The 19,394-nt window shown below is 35.9% G+C and overlaps 1 protein-coding gene across 3 annotated transcripts in view; it reads right to left on the reverse strand.

The window, feature by feature from the left end:
• RELCH (RAB11 binding and LisH domain, coiled-coil and HEAT repeat containing) overlaps nt 1–19,394 on the reverse strand; it is a 76,932-nt gene that overhangs the window by 23,411 nt on the left and 34,127 nt on the right. For all 3 annotated transcript variants that reach the window (XM_074545000.1, XM_074544997.1, XM_074544991.1), the window contains 6 exons: nt 10,967–11,079; nt 6,888–6,978; nt 2,811–2,882; nt 1,900–2,040; nt 1,249–1,413; nt 420–567 (listed from right to left, as the gene is read on the reverse strand). In XM_074545000.1, coding sequence (XP_074401101.1) covers nt 420–567; nt 1,249–1,413; nt 1,900–2,040; nt 2,811–2,882; nt 6,888–6,978; nt 10,967–11,079 — 730 coding nt within the window. The remainder of the gene's footprint in view (nt 1–419; nt 568–1,248; nt 1,414–1,899; nt 2,041–2,810; nt 2,883–6,887; nt 6,979–10,966; nt 11,080–19,394) is intronic.

The raw sequence follows: 19,394 nt of genomic DNA on the forward strand, positions 1-19,394 counted from the left end.
TGGGCAGGCACACCTTCCACTAGACCAGGTTGCTCAAAGCTCCATCCAGCCTGGCCTGGGACACTTTCAGGGATGGGATGGTCTTCTAGGATATTACACAGATAACAGATGGTGATGCTGCTGCATTTTGCTGTGTTTTTCCCACTCCATAAATTTGTAAGAATTAACTGAATCTGAGGCCAGCCCTCCTGAGCTATTATTGGCTATTAATGGAAATCAGTTCTTTAGGAACCTTTAGGAAGTACAATTAAAAATTGCTTTGCTTTCTAAAAGCTTCTTCTAAGAAGTAGAGAAAAATAAATTAAAGGTTTTTTGTGATAATCAGGTATCTCAAGCATAGCAAGGGGTGAAAAAAGGAAGTATTACTTAAGAATTTACTAAGGTAGACCAATATAAAAATCCAGAAACGAATAATTTACCTTCTATTTGTGGTACTTCTCCCTGAAGTTTAGCCTTGCTTGTAAAAGGTGCATTCTGTAGCACCAGTGCAAACAGAGAAGGAATCAAAGACTGCAGGGCAGACAGATACATGTGGAGCTTATGTTCATCCAAGCCATGTTCTCCTTCCTGAAACAAACAGGACATTAATTTGGAAGTTTTTACTTTGGAAGATCTGTTCCTTAGGTGTGTATTCCCTGGCAAGGCATCAGCACATCTGCGATGAGCTTCTACCCAGACACACTAATTATAAAGCAACTTAGCCTAATCATGAGCATATATTGCCACTCTTAGGTCACCTCTGCTGAAAAGATTCAGGCAATATAACCTTTGGCATTTAACAGTTCATCCTGATGAACAGACTGATATTTTGAAAGAACATTTTTCAGCACATTTTGGAAATGTGGATCCTTTGCCTCAGTGACAAAGGCATCTAAACTAAATAAACAAGTCACCCGTACTCTGAGAGCAAGCATCTTCTTTCAAGCGTGTTAGATAGCTATGAGGCACACAATTTTTCCAGAACTTCTGAGTTATCTATCAAATGAGATGTGAAAACTGGATCATAACTGGAAACGACCTAACTTAACCATTCAAATCTACTTTTCTTGCTTATTTAATAAAAACTGCAGTTTACCAAAATCTACACAATTTAGACATGGGGCAATGCTATTAAGATATAAAACAGATCAGTATTAAAGAAGAGTATGTTTAGTTTGGGGGAGGTTTGGTGGGTTTTTTTTCTTCTTCCAAAGTACAAGTGAAGAATACAAAGAAAATTCTCCACTGTAGAAACAGCTGAGTACATACCCTGAGCAATTTTTCAATTTTATTAAGCAGTGTAGGTATAAGATGGAACTGTAAATTTCCCAGTTCTGTTGTCCAGGCAGCATAAGCAGGTAAAAATACCTGATGTGTTGCACTAACCACACGTTCTGAAGGGTCCCCTAAAGCTGAAAGCAGCAGTTCAAAACCCTGGTAAAAGACAGTAATGAATGCAATTATTTCCCAAAAACTGATATACACATTCAAATACTCAAAGGGAAAAGTTCTTTATTTTCAATTATGTGAAACATTATTGTTCAGCATTAAGCTGAATTATAGGCAGACTTTGTTGCAGCAAATGAATCTGTACTACTAAGTGGGGATGTCAAACTGGCTAATAATATCAGATGGGCAGAAAAGTGATATGCTCTTAAAGGCAAATTATGAACTACTAGAGCAGCTTCTATATAAGGCTTACACCTGAAATTCTACAGCTACTTGTAGTTTTTCTGTTTTGTCTTGGTGATATAGTAAAATCAACATTAATATAAATAATCAATTTTTTAAAGTAACTGGAAAGAATTAAGAAAAATGCAGGAATTTAAAAAGTCATCTATTATTATACAACCTCCTTCATTATTTATGAAATATCTATAGAAAGCATTTTACACATACAGAACCCAAACCAAACGATACCTGTTGATATTTATCTGGATCATCAATATAGCCCATAATGATGCCAAGGCTTTTGATCACAGCTTCTCGTACCAGATCTGCCTTATCTTCCATTAGCATTTGTTGCAGCATGGAAAGTACTAAGGAACTACGAATTTCTTTCTGTTTGTAAATGAGAAACATATTTGTTAAAGGCAATGAAACAAGAAATGTGGATTTGTATCAACTATACTAAAAAGTTCCCACACCTATTAGTGCTCACAAAATTCCTTCCTCCAACCATAAAATCCTTTATGAATATTACATGTTCAGCTTTCACAATGAATGAATATAAAATGTCAGTAGCTTCATTAGAGAGACTTTTGTCCTACTAAGCACAGAACTAAGGTCCTTTCATTCGCAAGGAACCAAAAATAACTTACAGCAGTAAAACTACTATAGGCCTAGACTTTAAGTAATCACTGCATTGCTAAATTGGATTTTAATTTAAGTTCCCTTCCCCCACCCTTTCTCTGAAGCTTGAAATTCTAGTTTACCACTGACATAATTTCACTGCTTCTTCCAACTGGCGGCACTCTTGATGTAACATTCCACAGTGTCTGAAGAACACTACAGCGGGGTGCCAATTCCTTTTTCATAGATTGTTTCCTTAATTGGTCCTAACTATCTTTTCTTTACCTCATTTTTACTGAAATGAATATTCACATTGTTTTTAGAAACATTTTATAGCTAGATTAACCTGTATTTGTAACAAACTATCTCCTTAAGTGACTTAATGAATCTCATGTGTGATATAAAGTAGACGACAATTTGACTGTCTGTGCATAATATACACACTTGGTGATATTTAAAATGATAAAGAATGCTTACATTATGCATCAGATTTGTACCCTGCTTTCCCTAGCAGGTATTTGGAGTCTATTAATACTTACTGGAAGGTAAGGTGCTAGAGCTCCACAGGATTCTGCTACCAGCAGCCGTCGCTCTGGGTATTTGTGGTTGATCTGGTAAAGAGAAACAGATGGACTGTTTGCTCTGCAGTAACCAGCATTCAAAATGTGGTTAGAGTGAACTGCAGAGGGGTGCACACCCTGTTAGAGGGGTGTGTCTGCACCTCTTCAATAAACACTGACTGAGCTCACAGAAGTTGCACCTGGGTACTAAGCAGCCTCAAATTCTTGCACTGAGGCATAGAAGTGAGGCAGCTGTCCTAAAAGACATAGCTTATAGTAGGGAAAGAGTCAGAGAAGCAAATATGTATGTGAGAAGCCATATAAGCAATAAAAAGGAAAGCAGTGTATGGGCTGCTGTACTCTAAAGAATCTGCGTAAGTCCTGAACTGGCATGACACAAAATATTTTGTCTTATGAAGACTTTCAGGAGCACTGTTTCTCCAAGAGCTGCACAAGTGCCCTCTAGTGCTCTGAGCAAAGCAGTGTAGCAGAGCTGCCCAGGTCTTGCTAAGCAATCACAGTCAGAAGAAAACACCTGTGGAAGCCTAAACACATTTGCCTTCTAATTAAGTTCTGCTCTGAAGCCCAGCATAAATATATCACAGCTCTAAAAACAATTCATATTACCAGAACCTCTTGATCCTGTGATATTTCCCCTTTCTACTCAAAAGCTGCTTGAAAACTCTGCCTTTCAAATTTAATATTTATCATTAACATTTTGTAATCAAACGTGCATTCTGGTGGAGCCAGATTTAGTGGCTGTAATGGTTGTACAATGAAACAATGAAGTATTTCAATATTTTGTGAATAAAAAAGTCTGTGGTACCATGCTGAGAGTAAAATATGATCTTTTTCATGCTGTCAAATAAAATAGGATATGCAGCACTTGGTGCAATTGCCTTTTTCTTGCTATGTAGTGTATAGCCTCGGTGAGGCAACCATCTCACCATGAAAAAAGACCAAAGTACTCATTGCCTTCTTTGCCTCTGTCTTGAAAGACTTGCCTTCAGTAGTCTGAGGTCCCTAAAATCCATGCCAAATTCTGGCACCAGGAGGACCTTTAGCAGAAACTAGCAGCCAGGAAATATTGAAGAAATTGGACATACACTAGTCTTGGGCCCTGATGGGGATGTACCCATGAGTGCTCACATCTGATGTCATTCCAAGAACACTCTTGACAATTAAGAAAATGTTGTGGCAATGGGGGAAATCCCTGAGGACTGGAAGCTAATGTCACTGCTACCCTCAGGAAGGGTAAGACAGAGAACCCAATCAAACACAGGGCAGCCTACCTCACACCAGCTCCTGGGAAGCTGTCGGAGCAATGAGCCTTTCAAGGCATTCCCAAACATCCAAAGGACAAGAATGTGGCTGGAAATAGCCAGGATGTATTTACATAGAAAAAACAACACAACCAAACTGACAACTTTCTGAGATGACTGGCTCAGCACACTCAACAATGATGCTTGACTCTGACTGCTCTGGTATGAAATTACTGAGAACTCTCAAGAATCAAGTGTGGAAAAGATGATTTCAAAGAGACTTAAATTAACAAATTATAAGCTTCAGGACTAAACTGAAGTCTCAAGCATGAGAACGTTCTTTGAGTGTGTCTATCATTATTTTGCATTCATTCATCAGTAGAGCACGTGCAATAATTTCTTGGAAGTATGGAGATCTCAGATGAAAAATATTATGGACAAGTAAGAGGCTGCTTTAAAACCTACTAGGCTGTGAAGGTGGTGAGGCACTGAACAGGTTGCCCAGAGAAGCCGTGGACACCCCATCCCAGGAAGTGTTCAAGGCCAGGCTGGATGAGACTTGGAGCTAATGGCCTTTAAGGTCCCTTCCAAACCTTCTTTATTATTCTATAAAATCTTTTACTTATGTGCCATCTTTTCAAATGCAAATTCCCCACTAGCAACATAGACACACATAACCTTCTGGAGCTCTGCCTACCTGAGGGAAACAGCAATGACAAGTTTCAGCTGCTTTTTATTGCCATCTTATTGTAGGGGTTCTATACTGTTTATTATCACAAGAGTTTCATACCTTCTTGGTGTTTCTTGTGGGCAGCTCCTCAGAGCACTGACCCTTTCTTCTTCACAAAGGAGCCAACTGACTCCAGTTCCCTTCTCACCCAGCCACCCCACTCTTGTACAGCACTCTTCTTCTCATGGGTTACAGCTGGGGCCTGTTAAAGTCAGGCCTGCTCCTAATCTTTGATAATTGACCCAGCTGAAACTCCTTAGGGGTAAGATTACTTTCTGCACTGTCTTTATTTTCTTATATTCTATACCCCTACAGGTTGTAGGTAGTCTGGCATGGCAATACAAAGATCACCCCTGATATTGCAAACACATACTGGAGGAAAAAAGACTGAAATTTCTGTCAGGTTTGTGTTCAGAGAAGATGAATGGCCCCTGGAAATGAAATGTAACTAAAATGTTTATTATTATTTATTTTCCTTTTGTCTTGAGTAATTTTGGAAGTCAATAACTGGTCACCAGTTTTGAGTAGCCCTTTTAGCATTCATAGAGCCTTCAACTAAACTTAGTCAGTTACCAAATTTTACCTGCAAAAGAGCAGGCAGAGAGTTTAAAAAGACTAGCCTAATAACTGAGCTCCACAATATATCAATGAAAAGGATGAACTTCCTGAGGGCCCAGACCTTTGCATCTGTAAACAGATTTTTGTTGGAGACCAAGAGCATGAACCCTTTTCATGATTTACACATCTACTGCAAAAAGTAGAAAATGATGTTTATACTAAAGTTCCTTCTACAAACTCAAGACTTGTGACAGTGAGATTCAGCTGGTATTTCAGCTGGAGAAAATAATGACCTGGTTCCAGTACTGCCAAACAAAGCCTGGCAAACTGCATTAGGTAAGTGCTCTATGCCATATGACTTGGCAGTCTGAGATGCTCTACTTGTACAGTTGGACTCGTTTCTCTTTCGCATCAGCAATTAGCAAGAAGTGGATGAGAAGAATGTGCTCTTCCTGAGGTGAGATAGTTTTTTTTCAATCACAGTTTAAATTTCATAAGGACTAAGAAAACAAAATGTTGCTTACAAAATTAGGCAAAAATACAGAAGTCTTTGTACAGCTCCTTTTAAACTACTACTGCCGCGAGACCTTCACTTAATCAACAGATACATCAGTCATTCACAACAAGCACAAATGCTGCATATAATTTCATACTTCTACTGTCAGAAAGCATTAAGGTTATTAAAGGTTAGACTTTATTGGGAAACACAGATTGCTGTGTTATGCAAGGAACAGTAGGAAACTACCAGACCAGAAAGACTGCCATCAAAGCAGGCATTCCCACTCCGTCATGGCTTAGTTATTCATTGTCTTCTCAGGCAATGATGAACCCCCTTTCCTTCACTGTGGTAGGAAAATACAACAGATTTTCACCTGAACTCATGTAGTTCTGCTTCCATGCCTCAGATGAAACAGTAAAAACATTTCCATCTGATTGTTCAGTTATTTCTATTAATTTCGAGTATCTGTGAACAAGATCACTGTGATTCTACAAGAGATGTAAACTTCAGGCTCGTGTCACAGATGCTCATCTATGAGAGACTCGCTTGTGAGTACTTTGGTCTTTGATTTTCTGTTTAAGAATTTAAACTAGCTGGTGTGGCCACTGCTCCAGGGACTTAATACAACATTAAAAAAAAACCAGTAAATAAAATCTTTGAATGAAAATGGATTTCCAACAGGCTGGAAGGCAGAGCAAAAATTATAAAAGTACCTACCTAGCAATATGTCACACAACACTGATGATGAACATGTCCTTATCTACACTTCAATATAACAAGCTTATTCAGGTACAAGCAGGTAACTAAAATCTCTCCAGATAGTCTTTAATAAGCTTTCTGCTTCTGAGGTATTTTTAATATTAAATAAAAATATATACGATGAGAACAAAGAACATCCAAATATCTTTCTGAAAACCAAACCCAAAACCTCCCCCTTGAACAAGTAAAACTCAACTTTATAAACGTTTAACTGATTTTGGAGCATAAAGCAAACACTAATCAGTTACCTGCTCCCAACATTGTGGTAAAAGTTCAGCTTCTACACGTGTTGGTCCAACATGTCGGGCAAATGCCACACACCCAGTCAGTATCATCTGTCTGAAAAGATAAATGTAAAGCTTTAACCTGTTTATAAAGTTTTATAATATATAACATATATTCCTAAGTTAGGAAAAACACATGCTGACAGGCAATAGATAGTTGTCTGCAGTCAAGATTCCACACCATCCACACTGACTTAAAGACTAAATATTAAATTGAAAGCCACTAATATCACTGCTCATTGCAGGGTGGAGATTTGCTTACATGACCTTCAAATATCCCTTCCAACCCAAACTATTCTATGTTTTACCTTGTTTTATATTCAGAATGCCTTTTCCAAAATCTTGCAGATCCTCAACTCCATAAACTAGTCTGAGAATCTCTGATTTGGGTATTTCTGATTTTCTAAAATCTGAGATTGGCAGTCTCTAACTAAATTTCTCATTTAATTCTTAGTACCGAATATTATCATGCAGTAAAAGGATCCAAATTACCTAGTACTATCATACTATCAGTATTTCACTGAAGTAACTGGTTTTATTTAGAAGCATTTGTGAGATTTAATGAACTTTATTCAGAGCAAGCAGCTTATTTCTTTTATGACACAGTTTTGCAACCTTCTGACATGCAAGTTACTGTCATCTCTCACACAATACTGAACTTCACTCTTGTGAGTAATCTTCAAAAGACCACTAAAAAATGAAAGCAAGTAATCAACCAGTAGGATCTGTTATCACCTGTTATTTGTGTTCATATTCTTATACTCTTTAACCTTTCATTAAAGTTTGCAAGAAATTGCCATTTTCCCATCAATTTTATAGGCACAGAGGCATATATAAAATTTCAGTAAGATTGTACTAAATTGTCATTTGTGCTATTTTATTTAATGAGTGTCTATCTTGCTAAGATGTTTCTACTTCTATTTTTCCTGTTGATAGGATTGGAATAGTACCAACTTTGAATGCAGTTCACCAATTCTATTTACCTTTAGAGCCTACATGAATTATTAAATACCCAGTTTCAAATGATAATATGTGGACATGAGACTCAATTTTATCACTTCCTCAGTAAGACTTGGACACTACTCAGAGTTTCTTATTATTCCTCTGTGAAATGTAAGCCAGAATTAATTTGTTACCATTTAAGTGCCATGTCTAGACTCCTAAATATTTTCTGTACCAATAGCATCCCCTTAAGGTTGAAAGGCAGAGATTCTGCTGGTTATCTTTTAACCCCTTAGAGAACATACTCCACCAAAAAAAGACTCATTCACTTTAAGAACTTTTTAGGAGAAAGATCCTAACAAAAAGTTGGGTTTTTTAATCCCAGCATTCTTTATGCCAACAATCAGAGCAATCTCTTCTGTGTTGTGTGTGTTTGGGTTTTTTACCTCTCTGCCACATTCACAGAACTAGGCCTTTGATTAAGGTAAAAAGTAAGGAGACAAAAAAAATTATTAGATAAGACTCAAGAAATCAACAGCTGATAGCAATATGGAGACAAAAGCCTGTGGTAATTCGAAGTTCTACTGCAAACAAAATAGGCATTTGAATTACTGTCTTTACTTACTGTGCAGTGTCTTTGTTCCTATACACTGCACCCAATCACAGAACTGGGCAAGAGAATTTATATTTTCAAGACATTAGAAAATAGCAGAATACAGTAATCACTTGAAATTTTCTGTTTTATAAATGGGATAAAACAAAATATTTTTTCTTAAACCAAAACTTTTTTTAAAAAGTTCCATGAAATCTCAAAATTAAGTCAGATTTCTTTTTGCCTTGCCTACCAAGATGAGAATTTGAAGACATTTCAAAAATATTTTAGAATAAGATTTTAAATATTTTATTGTGACCATTTTATCAGCATATAACAGTCAGCATTTCAGGGAAATGAAAGCTGTAAGGATCTGAATAAGAGGCGATTGAAGCAATGTTTTAATCTTGTCCTATTAGAGTCAAACATTAATCTCACTTCATCATGAGTCCTGGCCTCCAAAACTCACATAACTGTACAAAAAGGAGGTTACATGAACACATTTTTGCTCCTTTGCAGAAGAGCATTTGATAGGCATTCTCAAAAGTTGAACGGAACATTGATGAGCAAAGCCATGAGGATACAAGTGGCCTTGTCAAATCCAATGTCAGTGTGCAAGACTACAGAAATATGCCAAACACCAAAATGCATCTCAAATGGGCAAGAGGTATAATCCAGTCTTTCTGCACAACCGTTACCATACTTCAGATACTGGACATTGTAAAACAAAATATTTCTTTTAATGGGTTAATTCTTAGAAATGCAATGTCCCATTTCAGTCTCTCTCACTTAGCAAATTAAAAATGTCAACTAATCAGCTGCTACAGCAAGGTACAATGTAGTAGGCCTGTACAGTACAGCAGAAGGCAAACAAGTAATGAGATAATCAACATCATCGTTTTGGTGACTAAACCTGAATGTCTTTGCTCACTTCATATTGCATAAGACTTCTAAAATATTTAAATATATTTAGATAAAAACAAAGCATGCATAATACACTTCCATAGAAATCTATAAATATAACCGCCCTTAAATTCTGAAAAAGTATGTTCTATTTAATTACTATTCAGAATCCCTTTTATTTCATGTAATCTTAACTGGTTTTCCATCTGATTATGGCACCTTCAAAAGCACTTGTTATTTTTATGTGTGCAAATGTATATTATGTATATGCATGCTTTGTCCTAGAGTTTATGGCAGACTATTTTTCCCAGCTTTCACATGGAAACAAGTTATTTCTATATATAAATCTCTAATTTGCAACAAAAATGGAACAAATTCAAGGAAAAAAGATTTTTCTTCTTTCTTAACTGCTGGAATATACACACCTAATGCACCTATGGGGGGGGATATGAGAAGTCTATTTGATAGGATTTGATAGGCCACCAATCCTGTAACAAATTAATCACAAGAGACTCCAAGTGACATGCAATTTCCTTCCCCTTCAACCACAAATTATTTTAGCTTCTCAATCCACTGGGACATTTAGAACACTTCAGAAGCAGATTTCTAATGACTCTGAAGTAGAATCAAGACTGCATCTTTTTGTAATTTCAATCTACATGGTGCCACTATGCTACAAGTTGCTTTTGTTTAAGCTTCTTTTTTTTGTCTCCAAAGCCATGGCTTTCAATTATACCTAATCTCTAAATTTTACCATGAGAATGGTTTAAAAAGATGCCTGAACACTTCAGTTTTGGAGAGTCTCCAAAAGAAATGCTTTCCACCTATTTGATAAAGCCTATTTTGTCTGAAGACAGCCTAGAGCAACAATAGATACAGATGCTTTCCAAAACATCTCTAATGAAAATAATGGAAGAGCTACAGATCAAACATGGAAAGTCATTCCACAATTAAGAGAAGAAAACATACCAGCTTGGGCACTGTCTTTCAACCTTAAGGATACTTTCATCAAGATCAGTACAAAGTCAGTTTTCCTGAGCACTAGGGAAGAATTAAATTTATAGAACAAAAGGTGTAATTTGTTTCAGAAGCTTAACCAAAATGAAACAACATCCTTAACACTTGTTAGACCTAGATCACTGCTACACTCTTCTGATTTTTTTACTCCCACCATATTAATGAGCCACAGGTAGAAAGAACACTATTTTCCCTAAAGAAATGTAGTGGTCATCTCAACAAACATGTAGATCACTAACACAGATTTTAAAATAAAAGCTGTTTTGATTTCTACATCAACTGGTGCTAAGAATTATGATGTTAAAGATCATTTTAGCAAAACAGTTTAAATTCATCTTCGAACAGAAAAAGGAACTGAAATTACACTGTAGCTTATAAGCACATTCTTACAATTCAGTAACTGGAAGTACAGATCATGGAAATGGAAACTCCTGAACTTGGCATAAATTTGTCAACACTATATAAGCAAAACACCAGCTAAACAAAACTTGTTTAATACCACCCAATCATATCCAATTTTTACAAGTTCTGCTGCTTGCACAGAGAAAAAAGTTCCTGCTTGTCCCATATCACACAAGCGCAAACACACCTTTGCTCATCGTCTGGTCGTTTGATCAAATTGAACAGTATGTGCAGAAGCTGATCTCTCTCTTTGGGTTCAGGATGGAGGCAGGCTGTACACAGTATGAGTGGGATCAATTCCTAAAAAGTTGTGGGTAGGGGAAAACCAAACAAAGTAAAATTGCTTTGGGCATACATTCATTTACTGCATAAGAAACTAAGAAGATAAATCTAAAATCATATAACAACAAAACAGTTAGAAAAGATACTTTCGAGTCCTGATGTCTTAAGTGACTTGAGGAAAGTGAAGGTCTACAAAAGTTAGAATTATCTTCCTGCTAGGAAAAATCAGGGGAGAATCAGCACATAAAATGAAAAGCTCTGCAAAGATGACAATTAACATATGCAGGTCACCTGTAACCAGAATTAGAGGACAATCATGGTTTCAACTGTTTTCACTGCCTACTGAACTGAAGCTCCACAGACAACTATGGAATAAAGCTCCTATGAAAAAATGCCACGGAGTTAAAGATTAAAATTTCCAATTAAACATCCACACAGTTTTGTGCACAAGTTGGAAAAAAAAAAATTGAGAAACATACATTGGTAAAGGTGACTGCAGACAGATTTTGTGTTGACTGACAATTATCTGATTTTTGTAAAGGTTCCATGATTTTTTTTCCCCATACAAAAATAATCTTTGAAGCTGAATTTTCTTTTTGGAGTAATTAAAACCCCTAAAAAGAACAAATTACAAAGAAAATACTGTGTAAAACATGGAGAGAAAATAGAAGGATCTTCATAGTGAAGGCCTCCTCCTTCCTAAATATGCCTACAAAGCCCATGGTATTCATTCCCAGAAGAACCAAATGTTTCTAAAACATTGTCTGGAAGTCCCTTCCCTTGACCTTGTTGATGTGAGCTTTTACTCCAACTGAATTTGGAAGCCAGACAGTTTTTAAGTGATTTAATATCTTAGAGACAGAAACATTGCACTGGGAGGTCAGGAAAAAAAGAAGAAAAAACCTCAGTGTCTGGAAAAAAACATGGGCAAGTAATCTGGAGATTACCTTGCACGCCTGCTGTGTATTTAGGAATAATTTTCAGCAGAAAGACTTTTTGTGAATTACTAATTTGAGACAAATAAGCAGGTGATAGTGGGAAACACATCTAACATTAGTAGGAGAAATTATACAAAACCTGGAAAAACCTGTGGTTGTTTAGAATGATTTTGCAGGGAGGTGCAAATTTCTTCTTGCAGATATTCAAAGAGATCTAATCATGATGTTCTTGTGGACCTGTGGAAACACCACTGACAACATCCTCACTGCTCAACCTGTATTTTCCTAAACAGCAGGAGCTCTATTTATATTAAACACAGAGCAAGACTCCATTTTAGAGCAGTGCCTAAGCTAGCCCACTCCTGACAAGCTTTTTTTTGTTTTTTTTTCATTTTACAAGAATTCTACTCCATGCGCTACTTTTCATCTCCAAAGATGACCAAGACACAACTTGAACTGCATTCTAATATTCTGTGACTCTGGAAGATATACTGGGAATATTCAACTCAATTATTATGATATAGATTCGAGAATTTATGACACAGGAGACAACATGGAAATATCCTACCAATCACTTAAAAAATCTAAAAGGAGAGAAGGAGAAATGAAAAATAAATTTGAATACTTTGAACATTTCCATTTCTTAAATACTTTTTTAAGAGTAACTGTGGTTGTTTTTAAATAAGTGTAGCACAACACAGCATGAACTGAAGACCTGCATTAAAGGAACTTGACAAATTAAATTGCATGAACAACTAACTTTGTTCAGCTGAGAGCTTCTTTCCCTCTAGAATCTTCATGTTAGATCACATTATTTTTACTTAAAATTTTTGCCCATTTAAAGTTCTGAGAAGTCAGAGGATTTAACTTATTTAACTTATCTTTTTGGACTGCATAGAATTTTCTCTCCTGCAAATGCTGCTTTAGTTCAAAAAGACTTGAAAGAACATTTCTAAAATAATACCCGCCTCAACACCACTCTAAATAACACTACTTATACATTAAACTAAAATCTTTTAAATCTGATTGCAATTTGTAGATACAGAACAAAATTACTACTATAAAGAATAAATCTCACTTAAAATCTTAAAGCTAAATATACATTGGTTACTTTAGTGAAATCTAACTTTCTGAAATCTACTCTAAATTCACATTATTCAACTGCTCTTGCAAGTATTCTTAAATACTCCTATGAAAAACCTGACAAAATATCCTCCATGAAATGGGACATTTATGGATTTTTGTTTCATCTGCTGAAACCAACACATTGATTTCACTTCCTTAGCATGTCTGAGTACCTACTCAAAAACCTCAACTGCTTATTCAGAACTACTGCTAGATTTTAAAGCAGTACCATGAGGTGGGGTATTTTTAAGCTTCTTACAGAATTAAAGGAAGTTAACATTGTCTTTTTTCAGCTGAGTCTGCGTGAAAGGAAAACACCTGAGAATATTCACCTAGAAACTACTGCCTTGTGTCTGAAAGGTAATGAGTAAGCTAAGAGCATTGACATGGGCAGATCCAAGGCTGGTTCTTTACCTTGCAGCAAGCTGGTTATTCTAGCTGATGGAATTAGCTGTATTTTCTCGTCCATTGGTCACATTCTCTCATGCATACTATGGGAGAAGAGAGTGTTCTCTGCATCGCTGCATCAGGGCTTCTACAGCTCCTTCTATTAACGGGAGTGGAGAAACAGTGAGAAGTCTCAAACAGTGTTTTCTGTGCTCCCTAAAGCTCTCAGGGACAGGAGGGTAAAACTGGAAGCAAAGGGGACTGTGGGACCAGAAGAACAAAACTGCTCTACAGAGGGATCAAACAGGTCAAGTGAAGTCTCCCAAAGACTTATAAGGGGCAGATTCTTCTCAGGACATTCAGGAGCATTAAGGAAAAAAAACCAACCTACTGGTAGGTTTGAGCTCATTTCTTCCTGGTGCTAAGGGTCATGCCTTGGATGTAGATTTGTTTTACAAATCTCATATTTTTCATTCTTGAAACCAGCAGAGAAGCAATAGGAAGTAGCAATTTTCCAATAAAACACGGTAAGATTAGTATTTGGCTGTTTAGATTCAAGAGAAAAGTTCACAACATGGTATTAGAGACTCTATATATTTATTAATAATCAAGGAGTGGACTTCCAGTGCTATTTGAAACACTCTGCATTCCTCGGGAAGGAATACCACTTGTGCTGACAGTCATAAAGCAAGAAGTTAAGTTTCAAAAAAACCCAACAACTCTCCCTCTATTTAATTTGGGAACTTTCCTAAACATCCTGTTGATCTCCAAGCCCTTCTTTTCTCTTTTGCCTTTGAGTTCAGAACATGAGTTTTGATAGTTTGTGTTGGTGTTAGTCAACAGGAGCGACTAGTGACTCATCCAAGCAGACTGACATGGTAACATTGTTGGCACTCGCAGCTGATGCAATAAAACATTATGTGTCACAGGTCCCACCTCTCCTATTGAAAAGCCAAATTCCAATCTGACATAGTTTATACTGTGAGCTACCCAGATGCAGAATGGAGAGAAAGAAGGTATTTTGGTTTTACTGTGAGAGAAGCTACATACAGGTGACTGACAGATAATGCTCTAAGGCTGACCTAAAACACTGCATGAGAGAACTGATACAGCCCATCTTCCCTCTGCTCTGCTTCTCTGTAACTCTCCATGTAGGTCTTTCTAAAGAAAAACTCACATTTTTCTCACCACAGTATCTCTGGACAATTTCTTCCTAACTTACAACAACTTGTTCCATTACCTTTGAAAGGGATTCACTATTTGAGTTATCAATAAAGGCAACATTTACATGGACATATGGATTAGCTCTCTTTTCATTACAGACAAAAGAATATGGCTTTTTTACAGCAATTAGTACCATCTAAACTATATGCCTAGAGTTCCTCCTACATAACAAAAGTATTACAACAAAATAGTAAACCTTGGGTTTTTTAAAAGTGCATCATGTAGTGAACATCTCGGAAGGTAGCAAAGACTTTGCTGTCAGTTTTGTTTCCATCATTATAACAACGTTTTGCTAAACATTCCAACAAGTCTTCTACATCTTATTGCTCTCACTAATTACTGTCTTCTTGCTGGAGTTTGTATAAGCAAAATAATTATCTTAAAGGATAAATTTAACTAGTGTTAAGCGTCAAGACTGGTTACTTCAGTAGTAAAAAAATATTTATTACTGAAGTAGTAAAATATTATATTTTTACTCCTCCAAATATTAATGTATTAATATTGCAGGCAACAATATATAAACCAGGATGACATGATCAATTTTGTTAACGTCTGCCTTTGAATCTTCTTTAATGGTCAATGCTTATATCGTGACCCAATACTGTGCTAAAATTATTCTGTAACTTAGCCTCTGACAACAAGTAAATAAAATTAAATAATCTTATTGTCTGCAACTGAAATAGCTGCAGGCACCAACAAAATACCAATAGGAACTGTCTTGGGCAAGAATGTATTTAAAATTCCAAATTCATTCTTTTAATTTAAAATGAAAAAAAAATAATCATAGGATTAACACATGACTCAAAACTTTGTACTACTAATCTTACCAATATTAAAATCACAGCTCTAATTACCTTTCATGGGGTGAGACTATTATTCCAGGATCCAAAGTAAGCCTCTCAGAGATGCCAAAGGGATGCTTTTACATATGAATCAATGGTAGGGTGTGAGTGTGAAAAAACTTTCTACTTCTTTGTCTGTATCTACTGTTTACTTGAAAACACACATGGAAAAGTTTTGTGATACAACAAAAGCTGGCAATTCAATTCATAAACATCAAATTCAACTCCTCACATCCATGAACTATCTAAGCTTTACAGGCCAAGTGTTGAAAGACATGGGCATTCAGACTAGAGATGAAAAGGATATTCTATGAGATGGAGCTATTTTACTCTAAGGAAACTGCACTAAGCCCTCATATTGAGCAGAAGGGAACTAAAGGACTTCAAATATAGTTATGTCTCATGTACACCCTCATCCCCTGAACAAAACAGCCCTGCAAGCCAAAACCAGCACTGAAAAGGACCAGTAAGAAAAGGACCACATAAAAGGACTAGCAAACAGGCTGTGGTCAATATGTTTTTAGAAACATAATCTATAGAAATCCACTGCAATCTACGTTTTACAGAGTAACAGAGTACTGTAATTGTTCATTTAGATTTCTTTATTCTCCCCTATAATGGGAAATGAAAGTGGTCATCTAGGAGATATCGACAACTGACAATCTTCATGCCCCGCAACACAGGTTTATGTACCTTTATCCATATCCAGCCATTATGAAATCTGCTAGACACAACCCTTGGAAGCAAACAATTAAGTATACTGCCAAGATCTGACACAGTCTTCTTTTGCATTTCTTTAGCAAAGCCAGTATTTAATGGCTTTTAAAGCATAAGACTGAGATGAAAATTCCATAGTAAGATACTCAACTCTACTGTGTTTTAAGAGACATGCCAGAGAATTAAAGTGCCTTGGTGATATTTACATGCAGTTACCACACATTAATGTGCTTACTTTCAATCTATAGTGGAGATCTAGTGGAGTCGAGAATGGCATCAGTTCAGAGCCTGAAAATTTAACATAATCTTTGCTTCAACTTTACAAACAAGTAAAAGCAAAACTCTATTCTTAACGTGTTGAACTCTCTATAAATAACAATTTCTCCGTAAAACTATTTAGTGATGCATAATTAGTAGACCACTACTATCATGATTGTGCTAAGTCTGCATAACACAAAAGAAGTTAAAGACTAACACTGGAATAATGGGCAAGATTAAAGACGTAAATAATTAAATAAAAGTGCTGATTAAGAACAAGACTAATAAGATCTTAAGCAAAAAGTTTACTCTGGGCCAAACTCCATTAAAGGATTATATACTGCAGAGTATGGAAGTTGCATGTACAAACAAGGTTACTCTTGTTTCCTGACAAAATCTCATTGACTTTAACAGCTTAAAAAGTGTGAAAAATGAGTATTGCACTGATTAGTTATTATGAAATTTTTAAAAGACGGCTTCTCTCTAATGGCATTTTAGTCAAAGGAATTTTTCTATGGTACATCTGTTAAGAAATAGAAGGTGGCTGATTTTACTTTTACAATTTTTTATTGTTAATGTATTTTAAGTGATAAAATGACAGTTGAGAAAGCAGATTACAATGTAGATCAATTTTTATGAACCCAAGGTGCTCATCTTCAAGAAGTATTATCACAGACTGCACCCCAAACAATGGCCTTTTTTTTTTGAAGTATTGGCTTTTAGCATTTTGTTAATGCTTATTCCACTTAACTGTTACTTGCATTGCAACATCTCCTTTATTTGTGACTGCATTCATACACAAATCTATATATTGACATAGATGTTTTCAGGGAGTTAAGATAACCTAGATGTTAGAGATTAAAACAAAATTAAATTTACTTTTTGTTACATGAATTTTGATGATTCTGAATTGCTTTGAGGCAATTTTCCTGTATGATGCATTACTGATTTTACACAGCTGAACTGCTTTTTTTAGAAACAAAACGAAATTATTCCCTCAGCCACCCTACTCAATACTGTGAGTTTCCTTCTTTGTTACTTTCCATTGGAACCTAAACTACAGACACTGAAGAACAATTAAAGCTGCACCAATACACAAAAATAAATAATTTCAGAAATGTCAACTATAATATTTGCCAGAACACTTACTACTGGATCAGGCAGGCTGCTACTGACCTTAAGATGCTTAAAAGCATAGGAAAAAAGGCTTCTGAATCTCTGCTAAAGGACAGTAACTACTGAGAGACTGTCAGCCTCTGCAAACTCAATTTCTCCAAAACGAAGATGCATAGCATATCATTTTCAGCTTAAGATTTTGCAAGCAGTTTCAACATGACAGATGCTTAAAGAACAAAGACATTTCAGGGAGTCAGCAAAAATTATGCTTAACTCTCATCCTAATATATTGATAGTGTAAGATCTTAAATACTACCATTCTTCTTGTTTCAGAACAGACTGGTGAGAACTTTGCATTGTGATCTGAACCTGTTACACATCTTTCTCAAATTAGTGATTTTTAGGTATATTTTTACACCACTTCTCTGGGCAAAAGTCTCATTATAGATAGGTTCTTTACGGACAAGACTCAAAGATGGCTGTTGAAGACAGCCTAGTTCTTAGGTTAGCTTTCCATAATTTGATTAGGATAAATACTGACAGATGGTCTACCCAACTTTTTCTTCAAGTTCCATGACTACATCAGAAAGAACACTAAAACAGTTATAGCAAAAGGTAACAGGGAACTAAAAGAAGATATTTTTATAACGAATTTCAATTACTGACACATTAAGCATCCCATGTAATCCAATTACTCAATTGTGATCTGTGGCTTTTTCAATTAAACTGAAGCAGATCATTTAAGGCAAAAATACATGTAATCAAATATAACCTTCACTGTAAAACAACCTAGGAAGGAATCAAGTAGGAAACAGAAGAAAAGGTTACAAAAATATTCAATACATTACACAGATTAAGCTAAATAAAAGCTGTTAAAAGGAGCCAAAATACCACATCCTGCCAAGCAGAAGGAAGGAAAGGAATAAAGAAGAAATCAGAAATTAAGCACTGATCCAGGAACATTTACCGAATTATTGTGAAAGACAGAAGCATTTCCAGAGCACCCAGTTAACACCCCCACCACCTCAAAAATAAAGCCTTTTATGACTTTTCAAACCAAAGGACATATCTCAAGTTCACCACGTCAGCTGCTGATAATTATTTGTATGGTATAAAAATTTTAGATTACAGGATCAGTACAAATTTCTTGAGGAATTTTCAAAGCCTTAAAATGAATTTACACAAAACACATGACTAAGTCTACTACATACTGTAGGTCCTGTCAACAAGGACTAAAACTTGCTCAGCAAGATATGTTACTTCAAACCCTTGAATTCAGTGTCAACTATAAGGACACTGAATTTTTGTTTTGTATGCCTTCAGTTTATGGGTTTTTTTACATATTTGGTAATGTGCAATATTTACACCAAGCAAAACAAAATCAGTCAAATTTTTTTTCCTTCCTTTTGTATGCTATATAGCATGAATGATTATGCAAACCATCAACTTCAGTTACATTCAAAATACACATTACATGTTCCTAATTTTTAGTCATTCTCATTTTAAAGTTAAGGAAAACATATAAGCAAGATTGCTCATTTCCTTACAAAGGGGTATTTTTGATGAACCTTTACTTGGCTGATACATGGAGCTTCCAAGAAAAGACGTTAAAATAATTTGTTTGTTGAAAATTATTTTTGTTGAAGTACGTAGTGCTGCAAAAGAACCTGAACATTATTGCTTATTTAAATTGATAGACAAAATAAATGAAACAATGTTTGAACTC

This window comes from Zonotrichia albicollis, chromosome 1 (assembly GCF_047830755.1).
Source record: "Zonotrichia albicollis isolate bZonAlb1 chromosome 1, bZonAlb1.hap1, whole genome shotgun sequence".
In the NCBI taxonomy this organism is placed as follows: Eukaryota; Metazoa; Chordata; class Aves; order Passeriformes; family Passerellidae; genus Zonotrichia; species Zonotrichia albicollis.